At 38.3% G+C, this 27,493-nt stretch overlaps 1 protein-coding gene across 1 annotated transcript in view; it reads left to right on the top strand.

Annotated features, from left to right (window-relative positions):
• The window catches only part of galnt18b (UDP-N-acetyl-alpha-D-galactosamine:polypeptide N-acetylgalactosaminyltransferase 18b), a 79,252-nt gene that overhangs the window by 15,258 nt on the left and 36,501 nt on the right, over positions 1–27,493 (top strand). Inside the window, exons 2-3 of the mRNA XM_053317228.1 lie at positions 20,759–20,954; positions 23,580–23,746. Of these exons, the coding sequence (XP_053173203.1) occupies positions 20,759–20,954; positions 23,580–23,746 (363 nt within the window). The remainder of the gene's footprint in view (positions 1–20,758; positions 20,955–23,579; positions 23,747–27,493) is intronic.

Below are 27,493 nucleotides of genomic sequence, written 5' to 3'. Positions count from 1 at the left end.
GACTTGATGTCAGAACTGCATTAAAAGTTATTGGAAATGGATGTTGGGCGGTCAGCTCAAGCCCTGCAGGCCTGTAACTTATTTTAAGAGTTAGGTCTTTGAGCTTGTGTTAAGAACATAAACAGACTAACTTTTAAGAGTTAACATAAATCCATCCGTTCAGGACAAATTTGTGCGGAGGTGTTCATGGTACTAACCATCATGATCTCTGGATTGATTCAGCCAGCCGTTTTCTCTGCAGAGAAAAGCCAACAACAACGGGTGCTTTTCAGTAAGCTAATTTATCCTTCATCATGTCCGGAAAATTGTTCTCCCTCAGCCATCATTGAGGATCATCCAATCTTTTAAATGGGACTCATGGAGACAAGGAGAGAGGAGTGAGGAGTGCAGGGGCTTAGAGCGAGGAACTACAGAAACCCCCCACCCCCAAAACTCCCCTTGTGTTGTCTTGCGGTACTGATTGGTCAGCTCATCTGATGGGGCAGTAAACAGTCATGTTGCTGTTGTAATACAGCAGATCAGAAAAAAGGAATGACGGTATCAACAACAGCTTTTCATATTTATTCATCAAATAAAAATCAATTAATCATGAATCAGTCATTAAAAAAACACTCCTGTAACTTTATTTTTTTCATAAGCCAAAAGGCTTCTGTGTTCTTCTTTACTGTTTCAGTACATCTCAGCTCTTTCAGGAAAATATGGTGTGCTGCAAGTCTGAGTCTGAAAAGGATGTCAGTCTTTCACAAACTAAATAAGCAATATTTGATTTAGACATATTTTTCAGGCTACAGCTGTTTTTATTGCTGTTTTATGTAAGGTCTGTTCTTTCAGTAATTAACAGGTTTTCATTTTATTGTGTGACAGTGAGATGCTGCTGTTTATCTATAATCAAATAATGAAACATTGGAGCAGTTAGGTGTTTTATTCCAGTTATCACTATTTAGCCTAGAAATGATATGAGTAACAGTTTGAAGTGTTAATTAATTGCATATTCATTTTAAGTTAATCTTTACAGTTTTAACTGTTACTTGATCATTTCGACATATTGATAGCTGACTTATATTTGACTTAAAAGGTGCTGTGCGTCATGAGTCGTTGCTGTCTTCTAAAAAGTATGCTGGAGTGAGCAAGGACATCCCATTTGATGAATTAAATTCCTCTGTCCTCATGTCTCTCTCTCGCATCCTCAGCCGAGGGAAGCGAGGAGACACATTAACTTAATGAAAAGCACATAGACTACCGCTCCTATTCCTCTTTGGTTTTACTTCTTAGTTTAGTTAGTTTAACCAGTGTCAAAATGTGCAACCTCCTATACTAGACTGCACAATTGTGCTGTTCACAGATGGGGTTGTGGGCGAGAGCAGGGTGTGCACCTCAAAAAATAGAAAATCAATATGCGGTGGGCAGTGTTGATATTGTGCTGGGCTGCTACACATAAATGAATGTAAGGGAAACCCTGTTGTGTTTGGTTGGACTATAAATATTCATAAAATTGGTCCTGGCTGTAAAACAAATGAAACGTCCAGGTGATTTCAATGATCTGCTCTTTCATAATCACAGCTGACACTTTCAATTTCAGTAATACATCAATGCTGTGATGTGGAAAATGAGGCATAATCTTAGTAAAATATATAATCAATTAAGTCAATGTGTGAGTAAATTAGAGCAGATTAACATCATTAAAATAAGAGACTGAGAATTTCAAATACGTATTTTTTCTAGAATTTTGTAGCCCCTGGGTTTGGCAACAACTTTATCACAGTTCTGGCTGTCTTTTATCCCACCTTCTCTTCAGGCAGCTTTCAGTTTGACCTGCAGGCCATTTCTTCTCTTTTGAACAGAAATGGAGGAATCTTGACAGATCAGTGTCCAGGCCTTCGGCTTACTTGCAGATATTGAGAATGTATAGTCGGTTATCACACCTTAAGAGCTCAGCCATTATTTTTCTGAGGTTATCAACCCCATGAGCTCATTCCTACTTCACAGCATTTGTCTCACTTGCTTTGACTTCACTTTCTTGTCAGTATTTCCAGCCACAATAAAGTTATGATTACCTTCACTGATTTTTAACCCACAATAATGACTCACATTTGTTTTTGTTACGGAAGTGTCTTCCTTCATCTTGGACTTCCCAGAAATGCCCAATCACTCTGTCCACTTTGCTTTTTATACTTTATCAAAAACAAGTGGTTTAATGTGTATAGAGGTTTTTGAAGGTGTGTCAACTAAAGTCCTACACTTCTGCTGCAGGTGAGACAGTAAGCTGCGGTTTCATCATTTTTTTTAGAGAAATCCTACCTGTGTCACAGGCAACTAGCAAGCATGACAATGCAGCAGATTCAGGACAAACAATACCCTAAACTTTCTTCCTAACCAAGATCAATAAAATGTCACCTTACTTTAGTCGAGACACTGATGTAAGCTGTGCACAGTTAAAGTTTTAGCTTCTGCATTCAATTTGCCCAAAACAATCAGCAGGATACCAGCATAATCTTTTCTGGAAATTGACGGTATTTAGAAAACGTTACAATTAACTAATCGTAAAGTTTAATACCGCAGGTAATCGTGAAAACGAGTAATCGCGACATCCCTATTGGTCAGATATATTAACTGTATTGCAAAACAGTTCTGATTTGTTTTGGTCTAAAACAATGTCTCAGAAACATTTTTACTATATCCTACTAATTTGTTTTCCCAATTTTCTGTGGCAATGATTGTTCTAGTGAAAAGGGTGCTGTGATTTTGGGGCTTGTTTCACCAAATTAGCAAATTTGCTCTTGTGGTACTTTTGACATGTTTAACTAATGAAAACACACATGTTGGAGGACTGCAGGACTCACAAATGTGTCTGCTATTTGGGACTGACAATAATTAATGAAACAGGGCACTGGCAGCATGTGCAATCTGCATGTAAGCAGTAGTCACATATCTCCTTTGTGGTTTTTTGAGATGAGCCCCTGTACCAGACAACACGTTATAGGGAGGTGAGTTGGATTGCAGGTGAACACAGTGCAGGACTTTCACATTGGAGACCAGGATTCACATTCAGTGGAGTCTCACACGTGGTTAGACAAGTCATCAAAACCATTAATGGAAAGATTGTGGTTTTTGGTAAATATTAATAGAGACACATTTTGCTTCTTTTAAAATGTATTGCTGTTGCAGATTACTTCTAGTGCAGTGCCCATTCAAAACATACCTGTTACCGTTTCCAGAAAATCGAATAACAGACATACATACAAACATAAAGACCGAGATTCTTTCTATTTTAGTTAGGTTTGTTTGACTTGAAATTATCCTTGAATAAGTGTGTTCTCTGTAGTTTCCAGTCTCCCTCTCTTTAGCCCTGATTTCCTCCAGTATTGCTGCTTACAGCTTCTTTCTCAAGATTTGCTCAACCACACCAACAACCAACAACTTTACACTAGACACTGCACTTCCTTTGGGTCCTCAGCAATACACCTGCCAAGTGTGAAGTCGATCGGATGAACGGTTGTCGAGAAAATCGAAGGACGGACAGACCGAGACTCCTTCCATTTTAGTTGGATAAATGTGATTTCTAGGAAACAGGGTTGGGATGTGTGTTGGTGCATGAAGAGGACAGGCTCTGTAGTGAGAGCACACAGCTTTTCCTTACAGCATGAATGTGTCTGCATTACACAAACAGTCAACTGTTCAGCAGTGGAAACTGACTTGTTTACAGATGTGGCTGAAAATATTGGTACATTTCCACAATTAAAAAAAAAACGAAACATTCTTTGTATTAAGTTGGGGGCAGCACAGTGGTGAGGTGGTTAGTACTGTCACCTCACATGGTTCTGGGTTCAAACCCGCCAGCCAGCAGGGGCCCTTCTATGTGGAGTTTGCATGTTTACCCTGTGTCTGCATGGGTTCTCTCCGGGTACTCTGACTTCCTCCCACAGACCAAAAACATGCAGGTTAGGTTGAGTGGTAACTCTAAATAGCCCATAGGTGTTACCTATGAGTGCGACTGGTTGTCTGTCTACTCTATTAGCCCTGTGTTGGACTGGCGACCTGTCCAAGATGTACCCTACCTCTCTCCCAATGGCAGCTGGGATTGGCTCCAGCCCCCCCACGACTGTCTGTAGGATAAACAGTATGGAAAATGAATGGATGTCTTAAGATGACTCTGACATTGGTATATGGTATCTATCATTATTTCACATTGAATATAACTGAAACTTTGCCTTTGATTTACAACTTAACATATTATTTATTACAATAAAACACATGAAATTGCCATGGCCAAAAACATTGGTACCCTTACCATTATATTTTGCAGCACAGCCTTTGCAGGCAATAACTCCAGTCAGTGCTTTCTGTAACTGAATAAAGTTTTTACACTTCTCCACTGGAAGTTCTTCTTGAGCAAACTGTTCCAGTTCTATCAGGTTTGACAGGTGATGTCTTCCAGCTGCAAGTTTCAACCACAGATCCACCAATATTCAATGGGAATCAGATCAGGACTACTTCAGAATGGTCTACCGTTTTCCTGTCATCCACTCTTAAGTGCTTTTTGATGTATGTTTTGGGTCATTATCCTGCTACAAGAACCATGACCTGCGACTAAGGCACAGCTTTCTGATACTGTTTCCTCCAAAATGCTTTGATAGTCTTCTGATTTCAGAAGACTATCCACAGTGCCTGAGGCAGCAAAGCAATCCTAAAACATCACTGAGCCTCCATGTTTTAATTTTGGTTTTTGACGCCTTTATTTAATAGTAGACAGACAGGAAACAAGAGAGAGAGGGGGGTGTGACATGCCGCAAAGGACCTCTGGCTGGGATTCATACCGGTGTCGGCTGCATATGTGGCATGCGCTCTAACCACTCGACCACCTGCGCGCCCAGCCTCCTCCCTGTTTAACGGTGTTCTTTCCTTTGAAGGCATCCCTCTTCTTCTGTAAATATATGAGTGGTGTGATTTACCAGAAAGCTCTAATTTTGTTTCAATTTTTGTTCCAGTCTGGCATTTTTGTGTTTCCCTCTCAGAAATGGTAAATGGTAAATGGACTGTACTTATATAGAGCCTTTCTAGTCTTTATGACCACTCAAAGTGCTTTACATTACATGTCATTCGAACCGCCAATCTTCCAATTGGAGGACGACTGCTCTACCTCCTGAGCCACAGCCCCCCACCCCCCCAGAAGTGAGTTCTTCCTTGGTCTTCTACCATGGACCCCATTTTTATGGGATTAAAACGCTGACATAAATCTCGTGCGCAAATCAAACATCCTTGCGAATATTGTTTTTGCACGCACTTTCAAAGCACTTGCAAGCTATATGGTATCCTACATCTCTGCTCCCTCAAGCAATATTTTGAGCACATGCAGAATCCACTCGCGAGCAGATTTTCCTGTTAGGTTATTACCTTTTTTCTAATGTCTTCAAACCACTGTCTAGTTATCCTTCTGTTTTCCATGTTCAATGTGATGCACACAGTGGCACAAAACAGCAGAGTGAGTATTTTCTGCTTTTAAACTGGCTGCATGAGTGATTCTAAGATTGAAAATAAAATAAATAAAACAGTATTCTGCTTAAAGTATCTCTATAAATCAGTTATTTCTCACAACTTCTAAAGGGTACCAATAAGTTTGCCGAGGCTATTTTAGAATGTGTTTGTAGAATAAGCATGAATTCAGTTATTTAGTTTTTTGTTTGTGCAGGTTTTCATCCTGCCACACTGACGCAAGTAACACTCAATGTAAATATAACCTTTATTTGTTTACAAGAAATCTCCACACTCACCTTTTTAAGTACTGAGTGAGAGTTGTTCAGTAGTTGGAGACTAACATAGCAAATATGTAACAACAAAAAGCTCAATCAAATGCTTTCTTGTTCAGTTTTTATTCATGGTGAAGAGTGTGAATGGAACATATTTTGTATGCTGTGCTGTTTGTCAGCTCAAACATCAGGGGAGACTCAAAACCACAAACCACAGGAGACAAGAAGGTTTTTGAAGAGAGACTCTCACAATAGCTCTGCTTGTTAAGTGACCCATGCCTTATTTCCCTCAAAATCAAGAAGCTCTCCACCTGGATAATTGATATATACCCCATACCAGCAATCACCAGAGGCCACGATCAAAAACAAATCTAAAATAAAATAAAAAAATGGATGTCTATGTCTGCCATCCAAATCTACAGTATGTAGACTTCATTAATATAAGCAAAGATCTCTGTTTCTACAAGCAGTGGGTAAGGAAAAGAAAAGCTCGACAGTGTTTTAAAGACTTTGTCACTACTTGTCAGTGAAATATTAAACACAATATATCAGAAACCTTCACACATCTTAAGATCTTTTCCTATTCATTAAAACAATCTCTATGTGGAGTGGTGCCATTGTAGGTGAATGTTTTTGTATAGCTCAACTGGAATGTTGTCATTGTTAGAATAGCATCAAATAATGAAATATTGACGCAAAGAAATTCTTTGAAAACCCTAGTGTAAAACCAAAGGTGAAATGTGAAACGTGATAATATGAAAGTCCTTGAGGACTTAGTGCTCTACGAAGACAGTGATAAAATTGAGATACTTTTGAGATAGAGTTGAGATAGTCTTTTTTTCTAATTAGATAAATAGACTTTCATGGCTGTTTTGATTGTGTTTGCCCCTCAGTTCAAAAGAAGCAAAAACACAAAATATGCTAGTTTTATTGTTTTTATTTTCTCTTTGCCTCACACGAATTTATGGTCGGGACATACAATAATAATTATTTGTGTAAGTTTATCTGCAGACAGTTTTTCAGTAAATTGAATAATCTATAGTGTCAGAAAATTATGCAAAAATGCCCAGTTTCCTATAGACCTAATTGAGGCCTTAAAATGACATTTGTGCCCAAAAGTATTCAGTCTACTATCACATGAGACAAATTTTAAAATCGCCTGAAAAAAACTCATTAACCTTCTTTGCAGTCAGAAATTATGTCAACATATTTGTTAATGTATTGTTAATTATGTATTGTGACAATTGAGAGAAAGATCATTGGAAAATATCACAAATGCTCCTTTTTGTCTCACCCAGTGTCAAAGGTTTGTTTGATTGACAGTAGCTCGCAGGCTATCGGTGTAAAAGAATGGAGACAAAGAAAGCAAACTGCTGTAGCCACAAGTCATGGACAGACAGTGTGTTGCTAAAAGAGATTTCAAAGAGCAAGCACGCATTTAACTAGACCAAAGTGACAATTTCAGGTGTGTCAAAGAATATTTATGTGTTGGTTTGTTCAAGCAAGACAAGATGTGTGTTAATGTTTGTGAGTAAGATAAGAAGGAGACTGTTTTATATATGAGTACATGCTCACAGTAAACCTACGTCAGTCAAATATTGCTATTAGAGCTGCTATCTGGTATTGAGTAGGTATTTATTCTGTATTTAATATCTTTTTGCATTGCATTTATTATGTACTATCTTTTGTATTGCTTAATGAGTATTATGGCCTTCATGGTTTTTATTTATTTTTTTTTTTCAATGACTGCAGGGTGGTTAGCCCAAGCCACCTGGTAGGACAATAAAGTTTATCTTGAGCTTGATCTGGATTTTTGAGTAGAATCAAATCAATCTATCCACATTCACAATGGAACTTTTTTTTAAAGGTAGTCGTAAAGCTCCAAAAATCAGCCCCAAAAGTATGATGAGATTGATGGATTATCCGAAAAATAGGTCTAGATTGAAAAATTCCTGCAGTCATATTTTAAAATATCATTGCCAATGAATAATTGGTATTGGCTCAGAAAGATAGATATCCTAAGTGATAGACTAATGGCTTTCCTTCAATGCCTTAGGCCACATCAGTTTATTTTTCTGCTCTCGGGAAAACACTCTGAAATATTTTTGATTCACATCCAATGCTGATGAGTGCTCTTCTGAGAGAGGGCAATGCCCCAGACTCTGGTTTATAAAGAAAATGAACCCCCTTTAAAGGACAAATGATGCTTAACAAAGGGCACAGATATGATTTTCAAAATAAAAAGATACATTAAGACGCATTTTTTTCATGGTCCTGAAAAAGTCAGATCTCATACCAGGCTATAGAAAAGGCATCCTAGATGACTGAAACTAATGGGATGACAAATCCGGTTTTTCAAGTTGAACAGTTAAAATCAGAAATATGGCACAGGAGCAAAATGTCCAGAACTTGATCTCAAATAATGCCAGCACTGTCTCATAATATCTCTTGGTCTTCAAAAGAAGGAAAATGTTGCAGCTAGTTACTCTGGAATTGTTGGTGTTAATGACATTGAATTTCTAGAGGAGAGTCTTTCTCCTAAAGGATGAAAAAGCACAAAGAAAGCTTTGTACCCTTCTGAAGGGCACAAGTGATTTCGGGCTTTAATGAGGAGAAATGAACAAAAGGGGTACAGATGACAAAGGCTGCTGCAAGTAAACATGACCCTCCTCCTAAATTCTGCCATTGCATATCCCCTCTTGGGAATAAACAAAGAGAAAGACAAAGCGGTGCACCCTTCTTCTCTTTCAACAGGGAAATGTCAGTGTGACGTGCCAGCTCCTGATGCGTCCTAATGAGAAAATTTCCCCCTCCAGTGCCACAGAGGCCCATACTGCACCTACTGTATGAAGTGGTGGACTCAAACCCAGTAAACATGCTAATTGCTGATTAGCTGCATTTACCGTCAGGAAAGAGAGGATGTTTAATAAGGGAGGAGTAATAATAAGCAATGTAACTTTGCTGTATGAGCATGCACAACAGTGTGAGAGCTGCTGTGTTCACGCACAAGTGTTCTTTGTGATACACTTTTAGATACATAAATGTGTAGGTAGATCAGTGAGGTTTAGCATGTGAAGAGTGGCGTGTGCTACAAAAAAAGTGACCATGTTCAACTATTGAATAAAGACTCATACATTATCATACAGTAATACTCAGTCACAGGTTATTATATTTTCTTTGACTACAAGCCATCTAAAAGGTCACCTGCATGAGCAAGCTGTAAATACAACATATTATCTTCCAATAGAGTTACAAAGTGGGTGCACATCATACCGTAATGAATTCAAAGCGCTTTGTTGCTAAAATTGTAAATAATAGACATAGTCACTGAATTTACTCAAAAGTGACTCATGCTGCACATTAAGCTTTTCACCATTGTAATCGTTAGCTTCCGCCCATTAGACAGGCCCTCCAGGATTTCGCAGGCCTTTTTTGAGATTTTTACAGCCTAAAATGCCTGCAGCTTTTCAAAAAATTGTGATGAAGTTTGCTGTGATTTTAGGCATTTGTTGCAATTAAATTGCGGAGACGGACATTTTTAAAAGATTAGTTAGTTCACACCCTCTAGACAGTAATGCAGTTGGATAAATCTGTCACAGTAGCACAATTCAACCACTAGATGGAGACAAAGACGTGTTCACATCGCAGACATCAAGGCAGGCTAACTGTAATTCATTCCTCATGCCATGTAAATGAATGGAAAATGGTTTGAATCGACTCAAAATAATCAATTTTATGTGACCAGACACAACTTTTAACCACAAAAACAGCAAGGTAAGACTTTACCAAACATTTACAAACTACAATTTGTAGTTGTAAATTTACAATGGGAAGTTAGTTTAGATTTTCTTTTGACAGTTTATTCAGTGAGTTTTGGTCGGACAGTAATGGGAGTTACACTGCTGGAATCTGTGAAATCTCATCATTTATTTGACGTGTTGTGTGGATATCATGAAATCAAAGATACAAGGACCTCTGTGATTGCGGGCATGCACCATACTGAGACGGAGGGCGCTTGTTGCTAGTCCCGCAGCCACTGTAAATGGTTGTGCTAGCTTACTACCTGAGCTTCTTCTCAACAAAACAGTGTGTCTTATGACTATATTCTTGTGTGTTTAACTGCCCTGAGACTGGTTACTTATGCAGGGGCAGTCTTGCCCCCGTCGGAGGGGGCTGTCGCGACTAAGACATACACACACACACACACAGATCAGATTAGCATGCAAACAACACACCTGTCATTTCCTCTTATGTTCAATGACAATATTATATTATAAGGAAGGAATATTATATTTTAAGGAAGCGAGTTTATGGCTTAACGTCTTACGGGGAAACGACGACGATTGGTCAAATTTGCAGAAAAGTTGTGCTGATTGGTTAACAGTGCAAGATCGCACAGAGATTGGTTGAATTTGTGTTAATAGTTGCGATCGCAACATCACGAAATCCTGAAGGGTTTGATTAGAGACAGACGCAACAGGTGATTGGGTGGTTCTTGCCAAAATACAACTTCAGAGCTGCAGTTAACTTATACCCTGAAATTTTTATGTACACAGTTTTGTATCTTCATCTTTTTTATCAAAGAACTAGATATTTTGTAATGCAGTTGTTCGTCTTTTGTGCTGATAATGTAAATGAATGAGAATTTTGAACAAGGGGTGCCTGAAATACCTCCTTTCACTTCCCAACTCTGTAAAGCTGTTGAGGCGATAAGATAATAATTCAATGTGGGTTTATTCACGACAAGCAACAGCTTATGCACTACACATACTGTTTCAATTGTTAATAGAAAATATAGATAAATGCAGCTTGAAACTTGATATAATATGCTTACCAATTAAAGAAGATTGGTCAGGAAGACTGGTATCATTTCATTAAATATTATGGCACTTGGTTCACTCTGTAATACCTTAAAAAAACACTACTACTATCTTTATGTGGAAATTAAAACCAATTTGGTTTGTTGAATACTGTTGATGTATATAAACCGACCTTAAACTCATACACTATAGGAGAAAACAACTGTAGTAAATACTCTCAACACCAGTACAGCAGTGTTGATTTTATAACTCACTGACTCACTGATTGATTGAATCCCTGAGGTCGGCTGCATCATTTTGTGATTGTTTTCTGGTTTGTTGAAGGAATCACTAATCAGTACAATGTGTCATCGTCCATCTCTAGAGAGTGCAATAACAAAAAAATAGTTACATCATAAACACAAAAAGTAGTTATATAAATGTCTGTTTATGAAAAACAGTTTTCAATGAAGGCCCAGTTCCCCTTAGTTTCAAGTCTAGACTCATCCAGTTGGGAGGTTTTTTCCCAAAGATAAGACCTTTATGGATGCTCTTAGGGGACCTAATTTGATTTTGATCAATCAAATCTTTAAATTGATTCCAAACCTGAGAGGCAGCCAGTGCAAGGTGATAAAAGTGGAGTAATATGATTGTATCTAATACTGCTTTAATACTATTGCACAAGATGGTGCCGACCGATGGAGATGTGCTACAAAGCCTCTCTCTTCCTTGTAATAGGTTTGATGTTAATTGTTAGCTTTCTCGCACCTATGTCTACAATAATCATCTATAACAGGCCTTACTGGGCAGGGGACATTTTTGGTATTTTGGAGCACCAGCCATTGACGCAAATGCAGGTGAAAGTGTGGAGGAGGAGTTAAGGTCCTGGCTAGGACTCCCATCTCTAGCATTTTGCCAGCCAATGTACACTCCGTTGGCAACAAGCTAGAATAAATCCATAAGCCATATTAGCTCACACCGGGAGGAGGGATTGATGTGTGTTATGTGTTAAAACATGCTCAAACTCCAGGGTTGTTTGATTCAACAGACAGGGTTATTCTGTGTGGTCACCCATAAGACCACTCGCACCATTCATTCTTATCCAAACCAGAAATCTTGGATGAATAGTGACTTTTTGCTGAGATTGAAAGAAAGTACTACCACTTTTAAAGCAGGGAATAATGATCCCTAAAAGAAAGCCAGGTACGAGCTGAGGTAAGCAGACAAATCAGGCAAAAATCAATACCAGGATAAAATAGAATAATATTACCATGGAGGGGGACTCTGGGCGTATGTGGCAAGGACTACAAGTAAAAACGGTCTTTTTACCAGCTTTACCAACACCCCTGCTTCACTCCCAAATGATGTGAACATGCTCTATGCCCACTTTGAGTGTGACTCAGGACCACCTGACAATGCACTGGTCCTTGTTGAGCACTAAGTCAAAGAGACAACACATCAAGTGACAGCAGCTGATATGAGCAGAATTTTTAAATCTGTCAAAGCACACACAACTGCTGGCCCAGACGACATCCCGTTGTGTGTCCTTAAGGACTGCCCTTGTCAGCTTGCATGTTTTCATGGTAATTTTGATAGTGTGGTTCCTGCATGCTTTAAGAAAACCCTTATTGTGCCTGTACCCCAAAAACACCTGTATCCTGTCTTAATGACTACTGACCTGTTGCTTTAACCTTAATAATAATGAAATGCGTTGAAAAATAAGTTAGAACGTACATAAATCTTAAATTCAGTTTTGATCTGCTTTTTTGTCAAAAAGCTTAAAAAATCATTGGAACATTTCAGGACATTTACACCTGTCACTGCAGAAGGAAGGCCCTCAGTATTTTGAGGACAACAGCCACTTAGCACATGGTCTATTCTCATTCCTTCCTTCAGGAAAACGCCTACAGAGCATCAGAGCTCGGACCAGCCGCTTCAAAGACCCCCAGGCAGTCAGATTACTGAACAATAAGCACTTACATAACTGACAGTGATTTATTATTTGTGGTATTTCTGACTTATAGTTTTATTTTTTTTTATGCATGTCTTATTTATATATAGTTTTAAAGGCTGAGAGAACCAGGGCAAATGCATTTAATTGCATTTGAATGCACAACTGGCTATTTTAAATGTATATGACAATATACTTGAATTTAATTGTGTCATTTAGCTTCTGTTAGGAGCCGACCAGCAATATTATCTACTTCATGCACAGGGTTTCCCCCAGGTTTACTTGGTGGTGGGTGGAGTGATGTATGACTAATGTGCATGCAGACACTCATGCAGTTTAGTGAGAGAGTGTAACCCAGGTTATGTTTTGTAGCTACAATGTACAGATGTCCCCTAAATGCCTCACATGCAGACAATTTGTAGATGCTACAATCTGCTGATGTTCTCTAGGTGCCTCACATGCAGGCTGTAGGCAAACGTTACTGCAGCACACAACTCAGACAGATTTTATGTACCTTGATGGCTCTTAATCTGTGTGGGCAGTCTGCAGTCTGGCTGTGCAGTGTTTTGGTGTGGGCTTTCTTTAAAGAGGACATATCACTTTGTTTGTGTTATTCTTATACTGTTATAATGTCACATCTGTATGTTAAAAAGTGTCTAAGTTCCAAAGTTTGAGGTGAACGTGTGTAAAAATGCTACTTTTCAAGTCAGAAGCCAGGGTTTCAGCTTACTCTGACCACTTTATTTGCTATGTAACCTCAGGGGCTAAACAATCAGAAGAGAGTGTGCTCATCATGAGGGACTGGACTTCCTGAATTATATTTTATCTATACTTGATACAACATCAATACAGCCCTTTTTTCCTTCCTTCCATTCAGATCTCAAAGTATACATGGAACCAGCTTGATGGAAATGATCTTAACCCTTACACACTATTCATATTCTGACTCATAATTAGTCTCTACACCAATTTATATTCATAAATTCTCCATCAGTCATTAACAAATGTTTGATTAATCCTTCTGTTTGATTAAAAGACATTCACAATCACTATTTTATGGTCCAGGAGAACATTTTATAGAATATGTTTATGTTTAAATAATGACTTGCAGCATAATGCCTAGGAAGGAGAGGGTAAGAAAGGAAAAGGAAAGGAGCTACAGCAGGCAGCCCAGGGAAGCAGCTCTCTGCTCTCCTGGATAAAAGCATCCACCACCAGCAAGGTGGAAAAGGAAGATGAAGATGAAAGGTCAGAGTCAAGACCAGAGTCATGTTAACTGTTTAGGGCCTTGTAAAACTCAGATTTTAAAGTTGAACTGTTTCTAATTCTATTGAAATATCTTAAAAGCTGTCCACATTTTATTTTAACTACACAAAGTGGTTTGGCAGTAGTAAATCAGGCATGAAGCTATATTAGCTAATTATATTATTTTGTACCAACCATAAGTTATTTATATGTTACAAGACGTGCAGTAATCTTGTATTTACCTTAATAGGCTATTATTAAAACTTAAAAAATATGCTATTATTAAAACTATTATTATTATATTCTAGGCAGCTACAGCATGGAAGCAGCTCTGTGCTGTCCTGCAATAGGCCATCTACTAGCATGGAAGATGAGGGAGATAAATCTCACACTGTTATAATAAGGCAGCCAGCTGTTCCACATGCCGCACAAAGTGCCCTTATTTTTCACTGAGCACCTGGCCCCCAAAATGTCTGTGCACGCCACTGTGTATAGTAATATGACAAATGTATGCAAAATAACAGAAAAATCTAATTGATGTACAATGCAATGAACTCTCTTCCACTTTTAGGATTAGGAAGGATTAGGATTATATCTTCACATGTAAAATAGGAATTTAATTTATTCTTTTCTTTATAGTTTATCATAAAAGTTTGCTTAGAATCATTCATTTCATCATCATTATAATTGTTCAGTAAATAGAAAGTGAGTTAAAAAAAGAGATCTTTCTCTAAAATGAGAAGACAGGAAAGGCAGCTGAAGCTGTTGTTATAATGTGTGTCATGTTCGTCTGGAGCTGCTCAGCCGGGAAAGCATTTGGAAAGAAAAGCGACTGTAGTAAGCGTGCAGGGGATTTACTGTGCTATTGTCAAATCCACCTTCACGTGAAAAGTTTTTAAAATACTTGGATCTCTTTCAGCTGACAGCTGCTTTGATATCAAGTTGCAGAAACACCGGGTGTCCTGAAATTTTCATGTGGGTGATGAGACCTTAACAGACTATAGTCTACGTCAAGGTCTTCTCCTCCCTCTCAGTTTGTGTCAAAATGAATATACAATGAATGTGTTGCCTGCGCCACAGTGTTTGATGTTTCGGCTTCATACTTTGCTCTCACAATGACTGAGGAAACAAAACTGTCTGATTTAATTGGAGGGTGTTTACAACAGAGTAAAGTCATTGAAACAGACGCAGTACAGATTCGTACTTTAATGGTTGTCTGTTCTCAAGGTCAAACAAGATTAAAACAATATTCTCTTGTCATTTTTAATTTGTATTTAAATACTTATGATTTCTACAGAGGATGTCTACAAGAATGTCTTTGTATCTCTCCATGTAATTGTGATGATCCTGTTGGTTTGTATCTTATAATAGTTGAGTCAGGATCCATGTATTTCTCTAAATTATTTAAAACAAAATACAGAAGTAAAGTGTAATTTGGTTTATCGATCAAAAGTAATGATAACAACCAAGACTAATGCTGCACGTCTATTTGATGCAGCTACATTGCACTTTGGTTAAGCCACTTCACAGCAGTTATACTGTCTATAAAATATTTCATAAATGGAACATCTGTTCTTTAGTGGCCACATTTCCTATATTGTTTATATGCTGTATATTTGTTATGACAAAGCTAGTCAAAAATGAAAAGTGCCATAGACATTTTATTTTAAACCAACTGTTAATGAACATAGGAATTTATATATAAAAGTGAATTCCACACTTTAAAAATGCACACTGCTCTGGCAAAAATAGTTCCAGTATGTAAAGATAGCAGAGTAAAGAAAAAGAGGTGTGAATGAGCCACAGGGGAGCTCCAGTCATGGGGGTGGTGAACATTAAAACACAAGCCAATTTGGATATTGGAGGTCATATAAAACTGTTCTGAAAATGTGTGACACTAATAAGGATGTTCCTCCTCCACAGTACTTGAAATCTAATTTGTTTGTTTGACCTATATTTATTGTGTTTAATGCTCATAGCAGTTAGAAAAAAAATGAATGTACAAATGTAGTTGCAGGGATAAAACAAAAACAAGTAATAAGTAAAACACTTGATTCTGGCTACCATTTAACAGTTAACAGTGCCTGAAATGGATCACAGAACTTGGGACAACGATTTACACCTTTTCTTGATTTTAACTGAAGTTGTTGAAACAGCCAGATGCTTCCATATCTCCTCCTGTGTACAATTCAGGCCTACAGAATTTTTTATCAAAAGTCTATGTCCGTACCACCATGAGTTAGCATTTCACAGAAGAGAATTTCATCTTTGAGGCGTCAAAAATGATAATGATTTCCATTTGACATTCAAAACATTTTCTTCTCCACAGGTAGGAAGGGTTTTATCAAACATAATTTGATAAAATGTGCGTTGTGCTTCCTTGTATGGGATCAAATTAAAAAATGTAACATGTGCTGCTGTACCTCTAAGTCTTAGTTCATGTACGACCTGGAGGTCTATTGTTAATCAGGTTCAGTGGTGGTTCTAGCTTGAATGACGCCCTGGGCAAGACCCCCCTCGAGCCTAAAGACTAAACCAATTCACCCTGGAGGTGCACAGATTCGTTTTGTATTACCTATTTTTTTAAGCCACACAAGCCAGAAAAATAAAATGTGCATGAACTATAGACCTGCATTTATAATATTATGAATGAAATGTGCGTTATTCGAGGTGTGACTGACTTTAGCCCACTAATTCCATTAGACTATTGCTCTATTAAGTGGGTCTCCTGTTCCCTCCTGCCTGTTCCAGCGGGGAGACGCTGATGTGAACTGTCCCCCCCTCCCCTTAACTCACAGCTTCTGTGCGTGCGGCACCATCTCAGCAAGCAGGGGCACGTGCACAACTGAGTGATAGATTGACTTGACGTGCAAATAATAGAAAACTGCTTCGCGGTGCTCGTGCTGCCCCCATGAGTCATGACAAAATTGCCGCCCAATTTGCTCATATCAGGGACCGCTACTATGTGTTAATAATAAGGAATGTGTATGAATTCACAGTGTGTATATGCCGTGTTTGCATATCTTTTCCTCTGCCTCTCTCCTCCTCCTCCTCCTGAGAGCTCTCAGTTGCCTTGCTGTGCACGCAGTGGAAGCAGACTAAGTGCAGCACTCCACACATGCCTGGAGTGCTGCTGGGAAGCTTTGGGAATAATTCCCCTATCTACACACACACACACACACACACACACACACGTGCGCACTAATATTTGCCTCAGGTATTTGGGTGTGCTTTACTTGAGTTAGCACCAAGGTTAGTCGACTGAATGTGTACTCAGGAGGAAACCACTCTCCAAACACCAAGGTTACAGTATGTCACATGACCAGCCTGATGGAAAACAAGCCATATGAAATAGTCATACATTTTTTTGTTCTTCGTGATTTATTCATACCAAAAGGTAAGATGGTCCAATTATGCTTATCATCATGATGCACATCTATTGTATATGCATCACATACACAGAATAAGTTACCAAGGTTAGCTTGTCCAAACAACACCAACCTGCCCCAACCACGGCTTTAGGGATTCATCACTGCGAAAACTGTCTCAGTAGGCTTAATTAATCACCACCCCAAGCAGTCAAGGGTTAGGGTTATTGTTCAGGCATACTCACTGGGATTGAAAGACTTTCAGAACTTTCATCCAGTTCTTAGTGTTGTTTTATCAAGGAGCTGAGGAGCATTCTCTCTGCTTCACATCAGTGAAACTTCAGCAACTGTGTGTTGAATTTAAGAAGTTGAAGTCACTGCGCCTCAGGCTCACACCAATCACTGTGCACTGTTCTCTCAACTTGGATGTTGGTTGACTTTTTGATTTGTTAATGTTTAACTGAATATTTTTAAATTACAAATATGTTATTGTGAAATGTAAAAGAGGGATAACTCTGAGTTTCCACATTTAATGATGCAGCTATTTCTTAAGCAGCCTTATGTGCGACGATAGCTTTAAAAGGTTAAAATACATACATTATCATCGGAATAAAAGCATTTTGTTTTGTGGCAAGGAATCAGGCTTTTTTCTTTAGACAGCCTCTGAATAATTGTAACATTTCAAATTTAGAAACAAACAAAATACCCCAACATCTACTGTATGATGTTCCCAACGGTATCCATGGAAAGTAATATTTGCTTTATATTTGTTGAACACTGAACTGCCTGTTTTATCAAAAAGGAATAGCTTGCTGTTTTGGGAAACATACTTATTCACATTCTGATAGAGACTTAAACCACTGTCATATCTGTACTTTAAAAATGATACGACAACTAACCACAAGCTCAAGCCTTGAAAAAAATTATTTTTACTGTTGCATTTTTTGCACAGATTTAACAAACAAGGTACCATGTGTTAATCAGTGAGCTTTAAAGGTGCTGGTATGCGCACCTTAAAAAAAAAAAAACCTTTTGTACTTGGCGACAGCGAAAACAACTTGTGAACACAACACTCATATATCTTAACCATTTAAGTTGATATAGTGAAATTGTTAGCACACAGTTGTCTATTCATACATACAACTCTTACAGAGCAACATTATCATTCATATGGAGTTGTGTTTGTGTACCTGATAAATATAGGTCCAATATTTACTCTTGTTTAGCTATATTTTTAGTCTCTACCAGCTGCTAAGGGAAATTTCAGCTGCTAAATATTTCACCATGTTCATCAGCTAGTTGATAACTGTTTGCACTGGCTGTTTGGTGTTGAGCAGGTAGTGTACAGTGGGTTTTTAGAAATTTGCAATGAAAACAGCTCCCTGCTGCGGCCAAAAATGATGATGAGATTGGTGAGAGCGAACCAAAACTGTAAAATTGCTTTCAGACAGCTGAACAATGAGCTGAAACTTGACCTTGTAAAGCTGAGAGAAGCTTCAAAGTCAGATGATGTTTCTGTATGTTCATTCTTTACTTAGCATTCAGGTAAATATGAGTACCATATGTTTTCATTTTACAGCATGCAAACTCTGTAACTAATGGTATAATAATGTTGTTCACCTTCCAAACACATTCACTGTAAGCTCCTGCCTTCTCAGGAACAGTTCTGGTTTTGTTTTTATCATGTAATCCCTTCACACCTGCCTCCATATTGTTGTCTTAGTTCTAACGTGGCTGACACGGTTTGTCACTCGTATATTCAACAATCTGCTCATGAATATTAACTTTTCCCAATCTGCTTAAAACACACACATACATGCTTAACCTTGTCCATTGTTCACAGTCTCACCAGGGGCTCAAAGCCTGTTCCCTTTTCCCCCTTTTTGGATCTTTGAGGCTTCTGAATTTACATTAGTCCCGCCTTATTTCACTTAATTAAAAAAATAATCATCTCAGTCTTGTTTTATTTGCCTCAACTCATTATTTTTCTATAGTCTTATAGTGCTTTTCTGAAGCTTGAAAGACAAATTAATTCAACTGCTTCAACAAAAACAACAGAAAGACACAATGTCAAATAATAATTAAAGGTAGCAATCACTTGTATCAATTTACTTTTAGCTTGCATTTCCATTTACTCTGAAAAAGAAAGCAAAACGGTTTAATATGTCTGGTCGGTTGTGAATTATTCTGTGTTTGTTCGAAGTAACCAATAATACTGAAGCTTTATAATGTAATAAGTATTTTATTATTGTTGTATGGCCTCAACATGCTGCAGGGGACTTATGCCTCTTTTAATGAAATTAGTAACAGATAACACCAGAACCAGTTTTCATTGGATTTCATTTCCTGCTGATTATGACATTTAATTAACAATATGCCATTATTATCCATGACATGGAATTCAGTTTCATGGGAGTCATTTTCACTAAAGTATATTATTATGAGGTTAATCATTGTCTGAGACACTTTGTATATATAGTATAGGTTTTTACTAAAGCAGCTCAACAATAAAGCTTTTAGTTTTTTTATCACCAGTCCCCCTTCTCAGCTGAAGTGCACATGAAATCAATATTTTCTCAACTTCATCAGGTTACCACCAACCTCTCACCTGCACCCCATGTTATAACAGATCATTAATATCTCTGTGCTGTTCAATAATACGAAAGCCCTGCAATATTCAGACCTGATTGTGGAACACCATTGAATTTCTGCATAATGTCTCAACAGGTACTATTATAGAATATTAAATGAAAACTGTGATTGTTTTTATTCATAGTGCAAAAATGTGGCTATAGATGATGCTATGACTTAGATTTCAGAGATACACACTGTAACCATGCACGTGCAGCTGGAAAACCTTCATTCTGTATTCTTCAAGACGATATCCCTTCATTTTTATCTCCTTTATATACTGTATGTATTGAATTTGAAACCCCTTGCCGATGGGAAAGCTCCCTGACTGTGCAACACCTCTAAAGTGCAATAAAACCTCTTAGAAGCAGCACAGAATTTTGAGCAGATGCCACAGATGTTTTATGGAGTCTGGGCATGAACTGAGTCTATCAACAAGGGCCACACGCTGTGGTATACTGTTAGTCACAATAAACGTGTGATTGTTAAATGTCCCTCCGCTCTCAGTGCTGTCAGTGCTGCTCTGCTATAGAATGAGTCAGACCTGTGCTCATTTTCAACCCTTCAGTGTTCATCTCAAGAAACACGAGGACAGTCTTCTCAAAGTGTTATTACCCAAACAAAAATTAATCAAACCATGTCTCTTGATTGATTATTAAAGGAAATCTGTGAAATTAGTTTTCTTCTCTCCTCTCTGTAGAGGTCAAAGAGCAAGGTCAGCTGCAAAACAGCCCACTGGCTGCTAGAAGGGACTGAATGTTATGTTCAAGGACACTTAAGCTTGCCGTCATAGGTCTTACTGTTGAAGGTTAGCCAGTCAGTCTCTTTAAATAACTGTGCACCCTTCACCTGCTAGCATACATTTTATCATAAGGAAAACAGCATTCATCACATTGATTATATTAGCACTATCATTTTTCCTTGTTCTTTAAATGTCATCTTACACACAACCTCAGCCGCAGGTTGAGAAGCTGCGGCCTAGACAAATATTCATGCTATTTGTCTTCCTGTGCCTCCTAGAGACTCCAGGGAGGGGAGAGGACGGTCAGGCGGACACGTCTTTCTCTGATTCGTCGCTGTTTGCTCACTGGGGTAAGGAGCTTGCCCCGGACAACCGGCGGGTGGCGCTGAAGATGTTTCAGTACTACGGCTATAACAGCTACCTCAGTGATCGTCTCTCCTTAGACAGGCCAATACCAGACCTCAGGCCTGATGGGTAAGAATGCTGAAACACTATAAAGTCATCTTTATAGACCACTAACTCAATAAACTGTCTTCTAGCAGTTGATATAAATGACAGTTTGAATTACAGATATTAGGTCAGGATATTGTGCTGCTGCAAATCAAGTCTACTGACATGGCACTAGTGATATACCAACTTCAGGTGTGTGACGAGATTTTGTTTCTTACTTCCACTTCCTGGGGGAAGTGAGAAACAAAATGGAATACAATATAACAATGTCAAACCAAGCTGGGAGTGCTGTTTAATAGTGTAAGCAATTACAGTAATATTTTTTGTGTTTCCACATAGAAATAGCTGATTCTTGTTAGGGCTGCAGCAAACTACTATTTTCATTTTTGATTAATCTTCTGGTCTATAAAATGCCATTAATTTGTGAAAGATGTTGATCACTGTTTCACAAAATGAATGAGTCTCCCTCAAATATTTTATGTCCTGATCAATATTCACAACCCAAAGGTATACACTTTACTCTAAGAGAGAACCCAGAGAACTTCAGCATTTTTGTCTTAAAAATGATTCAAAACAATGTATCTATTATCAAAATATTTTCCAATTCATTTTCTGTCAATCAAATCATCAGCTAATCTTTGCAGCTGTAATTCCTGTATTACCATCCGTCAAATCTATTGAGAAACTGTTCATGAATAAAATAACCGGACAGCAAATTATACACCTGATCAATCAAAGAAAACAAGAAAAATAAAATCATTTAAAAATATAATATTGCCGCATTGCTCTCAATGTCTCATACACCCAGAGATATTAAAGTTGACACTACGGTATAAATAGTCTAACTTAGTGCTACAACTGACAACTGCTTTTATTATAATTTCCAGGAGTCCAAAATGTCATATTCAAATTTCTTGTTTTCTCTGACCTCCAGTCAAAAAACAGAAGATGGGGTTTACTATTGTAGGTTTGCTCGATATGACTGAGAAAAGCATCAAATCCTAACATTTGATAAGATGGAACCAGCAAAACATTGGCAAGTTTGCTTGAAATTTGACTGAAATAATTAACCACTTATCAAAATGGGTGGTGATTAAATGTCAAAATATGAATTGACTCATCATTTCAGCTTTAGTCTCACTGTTCACAGTACATATCCTCCTATCACTAAACCTTTTCTGCACTGGTGTTCTGGGCTGCTTTTTTGGCTTACATTTCAGTAATAAAAGAATTCATGAGGCACTTGCCAAGCTGAAAAACACATTATTGTTCCCTCTCAAACACTGAGTGCCTCTAATTGATAACCTATGAAGAATTCACTTTTGCCTACAGCATCTAATACAACGTCCTGCTGCTGAATTAACAATATCATGGAGACACATACGGTTTGTACAGGGCTTGATAAGATGTTGTTCTTACTGTACAAGTATCCGTCACAAGTCCCTTAGGCTACCTGAAGGTGGCAGGTACATGCTTTCTATCTGCATCCTATAAATGAAAGTGTACTTGCTTTTTTTTAAGGCCTTGTACATTTACTTGTTTAGTGTCGACACTTTGATTAAGTCTCAGACCTCAATCGTGCAAAGTGAATACACCAACATAGAGTTAACAAAGAGTTGTTCACACCACACTGGTTGGGTGTGACTTGTCTTTTATGTGTAGCTTTCATTTTCACATCACCAAGGTTACGGGCAGAACAGAAGGTGACACCCTGGTGTGAAAGTTTACACAGCTCTTTAGGGCATTTTCACTGCTGCACGTCACTAAACACCCTACAGACCATCCATTCGCACTAAGACTGGCTCTGTACACTCATCCAAAACGGTTCTGGGGGATACATTAATCATGCATTTTGCATTCGTGTTTTCCCAGCACATTTCCCATAAGAAGTGCCTGAGCCATGGCATTCTGTAAAGTCTCTTGGCTGAAATGAACAACATGATGTGATAACAGTGATGGGATTTTGTTAAAATTGGCATTAAGAAAGATCACAATCCCAACACAATCCAGTGTGTACTAATTAAATTAGTCATGACGTGGGGGTTATGGGCAGTTTTTATACAGTTTTTAAACCGTAGGTCACATAGGGTTATTGTAGGAATAATTGTCTTCCAACACATTGATGTCATACACAGAAACAATAATTTCCACAGTTCAACCTAAAAGGAGCATTGCTTGCAGCTTATTGTTCATACATTTACAGCCTGCTCCCTTTGCATTTCCTGGAAACCAACACTTTCCTCATGGGAGGGGAGGCTGGACTCGCCTCATCCCCTATGAAAATGTCAGTGTGTGATGGCAGGAAACAGTGTTTTAAAACAGACAGAGAGGAACTTGATTGATGTGAGACCTTACCACACTACCTATAATTTATTCCTCCTAAAGAGATCTCTTTCATAACTGCATTGCAGGTGCACCACTGTTGCAGCAGCACTCTACTGTTTAATTTCCAAAGAAATCTGCAGGCCTTGAAGTGGTGGCTCTGTCAGTGTTTACACCTTGATTCACAAAAACATGGTATAGTCTGCCAAGTGGCTGCATTGACATAAAATCTGACATTGATCTGTTCTTGAAGAAACATTGTCAAATGTATCTGTTAATCCTTCAGACAAAGCATTGCCTCACCAACAATTTATTTGTTCTCCACAGGTGCAGAAACATCACATATCATTTAAACCTCCCTCAAGTGAGCATTGTGTTCATTTTTGTGAATGAAGCCTTGTCCGTCATCCTACGGTCCATCCACTCTGCCATCAAAAGGACACCCTCCCACCTTCTCAAAGAGATAATCCTCGTGGACGACAACAGCAATAACAGTAAGCAGCAGCATTTAATACTATAGAAGTGTGAATTGTTGCTAAATCCCTCCCCCAAAAAGTGATTGTCCAGTCATAGCAACAATAAATAAATAGACATGGCAGACCTATTAACATTAGCTGTTCAAAAAGCAAAAACACAAGTGAAAAAGTGAAAGTGATTCAGCTTATGGTCATCTTTAGGCTACAATCATTTGCATGTTCAGCTATCTAACTACCTACAGTGGTAAGCGAGCATTATTTGGAAGGCCATGGAGCCTATCATTACTACATTAGTATAGGTTCACATTTAAAAAAAAAAAAAAGCTTTGTTTAAAATATGTAGCCCAGTGTGTGGAAGCTAGATGCTGTCAGAGTAACACTGCAGCCCTCATTACCCAGCATTACACAATACTTTTCCTCTCATAACGAGAAAGCTGTTTACATATGTTTGTATACCGCTACACACACTGAAAATACAAACTACAAACCTACAGTATACTACATACAAACATTGTTATGTTAGATTAACTATAGTTAATTCTTGGGCTATTTTATTTAAATGTCCTCTACATGGATCATCAGCTGGTGAGGATGCTGACTTTTTATCTGGGACATGCAGCTTTAGCATTTTTAACACAATATGATGCATATAGTCAAAATTGAAAACTAAAATGTCTCAGCAGGAAACATTGAAAAGTCACCTGAAGGCCGCCTTTACAATTAAAGCGTGAAGCTACAGTATCGTTAGTTTAATTTGGTATGTTACTACATCTGACAGTGTCCATTATAGGCAAGAAATGAAAAGCTGTTCTTGTCTATCTTTGCATGAGATCAAGTGCCAAATCTGCCACCATTATGATTGTAGCCAAGGGAGGCAGGGTTTAGAAAGTAGTTTACAGCAGTTATGTCTTAGTTTACATATTATTGCCTCATCTGTGGAGAAATCTGTATCTGTGAAACCTATTGCTCCAATGATGGCCTCCGGTCTCCTTCAGTGTTTTAATTTGGGGTTGTGTCGACTAGATTGAACAGATAAATGAATAACACTAATTAGCTGCAAAGCCAGTATATTTGCCTCGAGGCAGATAGCTATCCAGCAAGGTGATGAATGTTTGCACATATCTTGTCATCATTTGCAACCCTAATTCTTGCATCTGCATGCTTTGGATATGGTGTCAATATTGGCAGGTTGAAAAGATACCCAGTATATGCTGATAATGTGTAACTGCTGTTCACTTATTACAGAGATGACTGATGATGAGGTAACTTTAACCAGCCATGCGAGGCAGAAGAGATAGACTTGAAGTCACCTGTGAAAAGTAGACTTGGTAATTTACAGTGCAAGACTTAACTACATTACAAAGGCAGAAGTGGGCTATAAAACTAATGATACTGTGCCAAGGTCATTTATAGGCAATATACTTTTAAATGAGCTGTGCTGCTTGTAGGGGCAATCACCATGGGGAATACTGGCATTGGGAGGAATATGTTTACCGAATTCAATAATGCAAAACGTATAGCGTGGCCTGTAGCCGGCTGGAACTGAATAAAGATCACTGTGGTATGTCTTCATAACTCACTATCTCAACATGCAGGGATAAAATGATCACTCTTCCTCATGCTGTTATCAAACAAAAAGTTGAACATATCCAAAGTTATCTTTCCATTCTATTTAAAAGGTGAAAACCCAAACACTTGCTCACACACCTCAAAGCACAGGAGGATTAACACATCGCACAAACATTCATATGTCATCACTTAATTGAGAGCTAGGAAGCAGGCCCCTTTAGCTCCTTTAGGCACCCAAGTCACGCATTGACATTTTGCTGATGGCATTTCACCCTGTTTGCTTGAACACTCTGTCACACTGCCACCGATGGGCCGACTGTTGTCATTATCACAATGACTGAGAATCTTATCTGTGCTAAATGTCGTTAGCCTGCTGACCCGTGATGTCGCCAAGATTGTTGAGGGGGGTCATCATCCACAGCTAACCTCTCAGGTACCCACAGCTTTACATTAGTCATCCACCAGTGTCACAGCTCACCTCCAAGAGGCATTAGTATGCAGGAGAACATGTAGCCATCAAGGGAGAGAAGGGCAAAATGACCTAGCTGATTCCTCCTTAATTGGATAATGTCCCAAGCTGTAGCCCAAGAAAAGGCTTGTCTGTGTAAGAGTGGGTTTTGAGAAGGGCTTACTTATTAGACAGGCTATCAGAAGACTTATGATTCCATACTTTAACTTAGATTATAATACCAAGCTGCAGCTTGTATGTATGCAAGGGTGAAGGATTTTGAGATGAGCAGCAAAATGTAGACAGCCAAAAGAATGTAATCTGTTTCATGTGGTGTATCTGCCTGTTCTCTGTCTGTCAAGAGCTTTGTGAGTCAAGTTCATCTCATTGAGAAAACCCCATTTAGGTGCTCATCAATCAGTCAATTAATTACTAATTTATTTAAAGAGTTAGTGTCACTGAGATTAGGGATTCAACTAAAGATTATTTTCATTATCGATTAGTCTGACAATTATTTCCTCAATTAATAAATTAATCATTTGACCTGTAATGTCAGAGGTGTCCAAGGTGAAATGGCTGTTTTTTTCACTTCACAACCCAGAGATAATTAGGTCACTGAAATGTTGCTGTTGATGGACTAATCAATTAATTTAGCTCAAGACTCTTTTTTGAAGGAGACATTTGTACTGTAAGACTAAGCATTTATAGCGGCTGACAACTAGTTTTTCTGATTCGAAGCTGTTCATGAATTTAAACTTAACACAGATATTACTTAAGTGTTTACTAAGCGGAGATTAAGTCCCAAAAAAAGTCACTAAAGTTGAGAAAGTCAGGTGAAATTGACAACACTGCTATTGCTCGGGTTGCCAACTTTCCCACCTCCAAATGAGGCACACTTTGTTCTGGGTGTGGGCAGGTACCAGTGCAGGCCCCAGAGCACACACGTGCACCCAGCAGGTGGCCCACAGTAATTCCAAAGTGTCATTAGCCATACCATAAACCTACTGATTTCACAGTTTAGTAACACAAAACCAATATTGTACTTGCTTAGATGTGTGATTTACAGTAACATATGCCACAGACACTGGAAAGCTTTAGGCCTAAACCAAACTAACTCTTAGGGCGCTTTCACACCACTAGTTTGATTATTTGGTCCGCACCAGGCAGTAAAATTGTTACTATGTAGCATACAGGCTGCGATATGGTCCACGTTCACACCTGCAAGCGAATCAAGATTGGTCTGATTGACGTTCAATCAGACCAATCTTGTTCGACTCTGCACGTCTGAGAGACGTGCAGAGTCAAGCGGACCGAGACCACCTCTTTTTGGAGGTCTCGGTCCACTTGATTTAGTGCACACCCGAGTGCGATTGATGCTTTCACACCAACAAAAACGAACCGAACTAAGAGCTTTTGGTCCGAATGGACTGTTTAGTGCACACCAACTGCTGTTGGTGTGAAAGCACCCTCAGGGCTCCTATATATATATATATATATATATATATATATATATATATACACATACATATATATATATATATATACATATACATATATATATATATATATATACACATACATACATATATATATATATGTGTGTGTGTTTTATAAATAAGCAATTACAATAAATTTAATTTAAATAACAAAGCAAAAGAAGACTCACCATCTGGGGCTTCTTCCATGGATATTTCTTGACTGATTCCAACAGTTTTTTATCCTTCTGTGCAGCCAGGTAGAAGAACCCT

The sequence above is a fragment of the Scomber japonicus genome, chromosome 1 (assembly GCF_027409825.1).
Source record: "Scomber japonicus isolate fScoJap1 chromosome 1, fScoJap1.pri, whole genome shotgun sequence".
In the NCBI taxonomy this organism is placed as follows: domain Eukaryota; kingdom Metazoa; phylum Chordata; class Actinopteri; order Scombriformes; family Scombridae; genus Scomber; species Scomber japonicus.
This window is presented reverse-complemented; position numbering and strand designations above follow the sequence as displayed.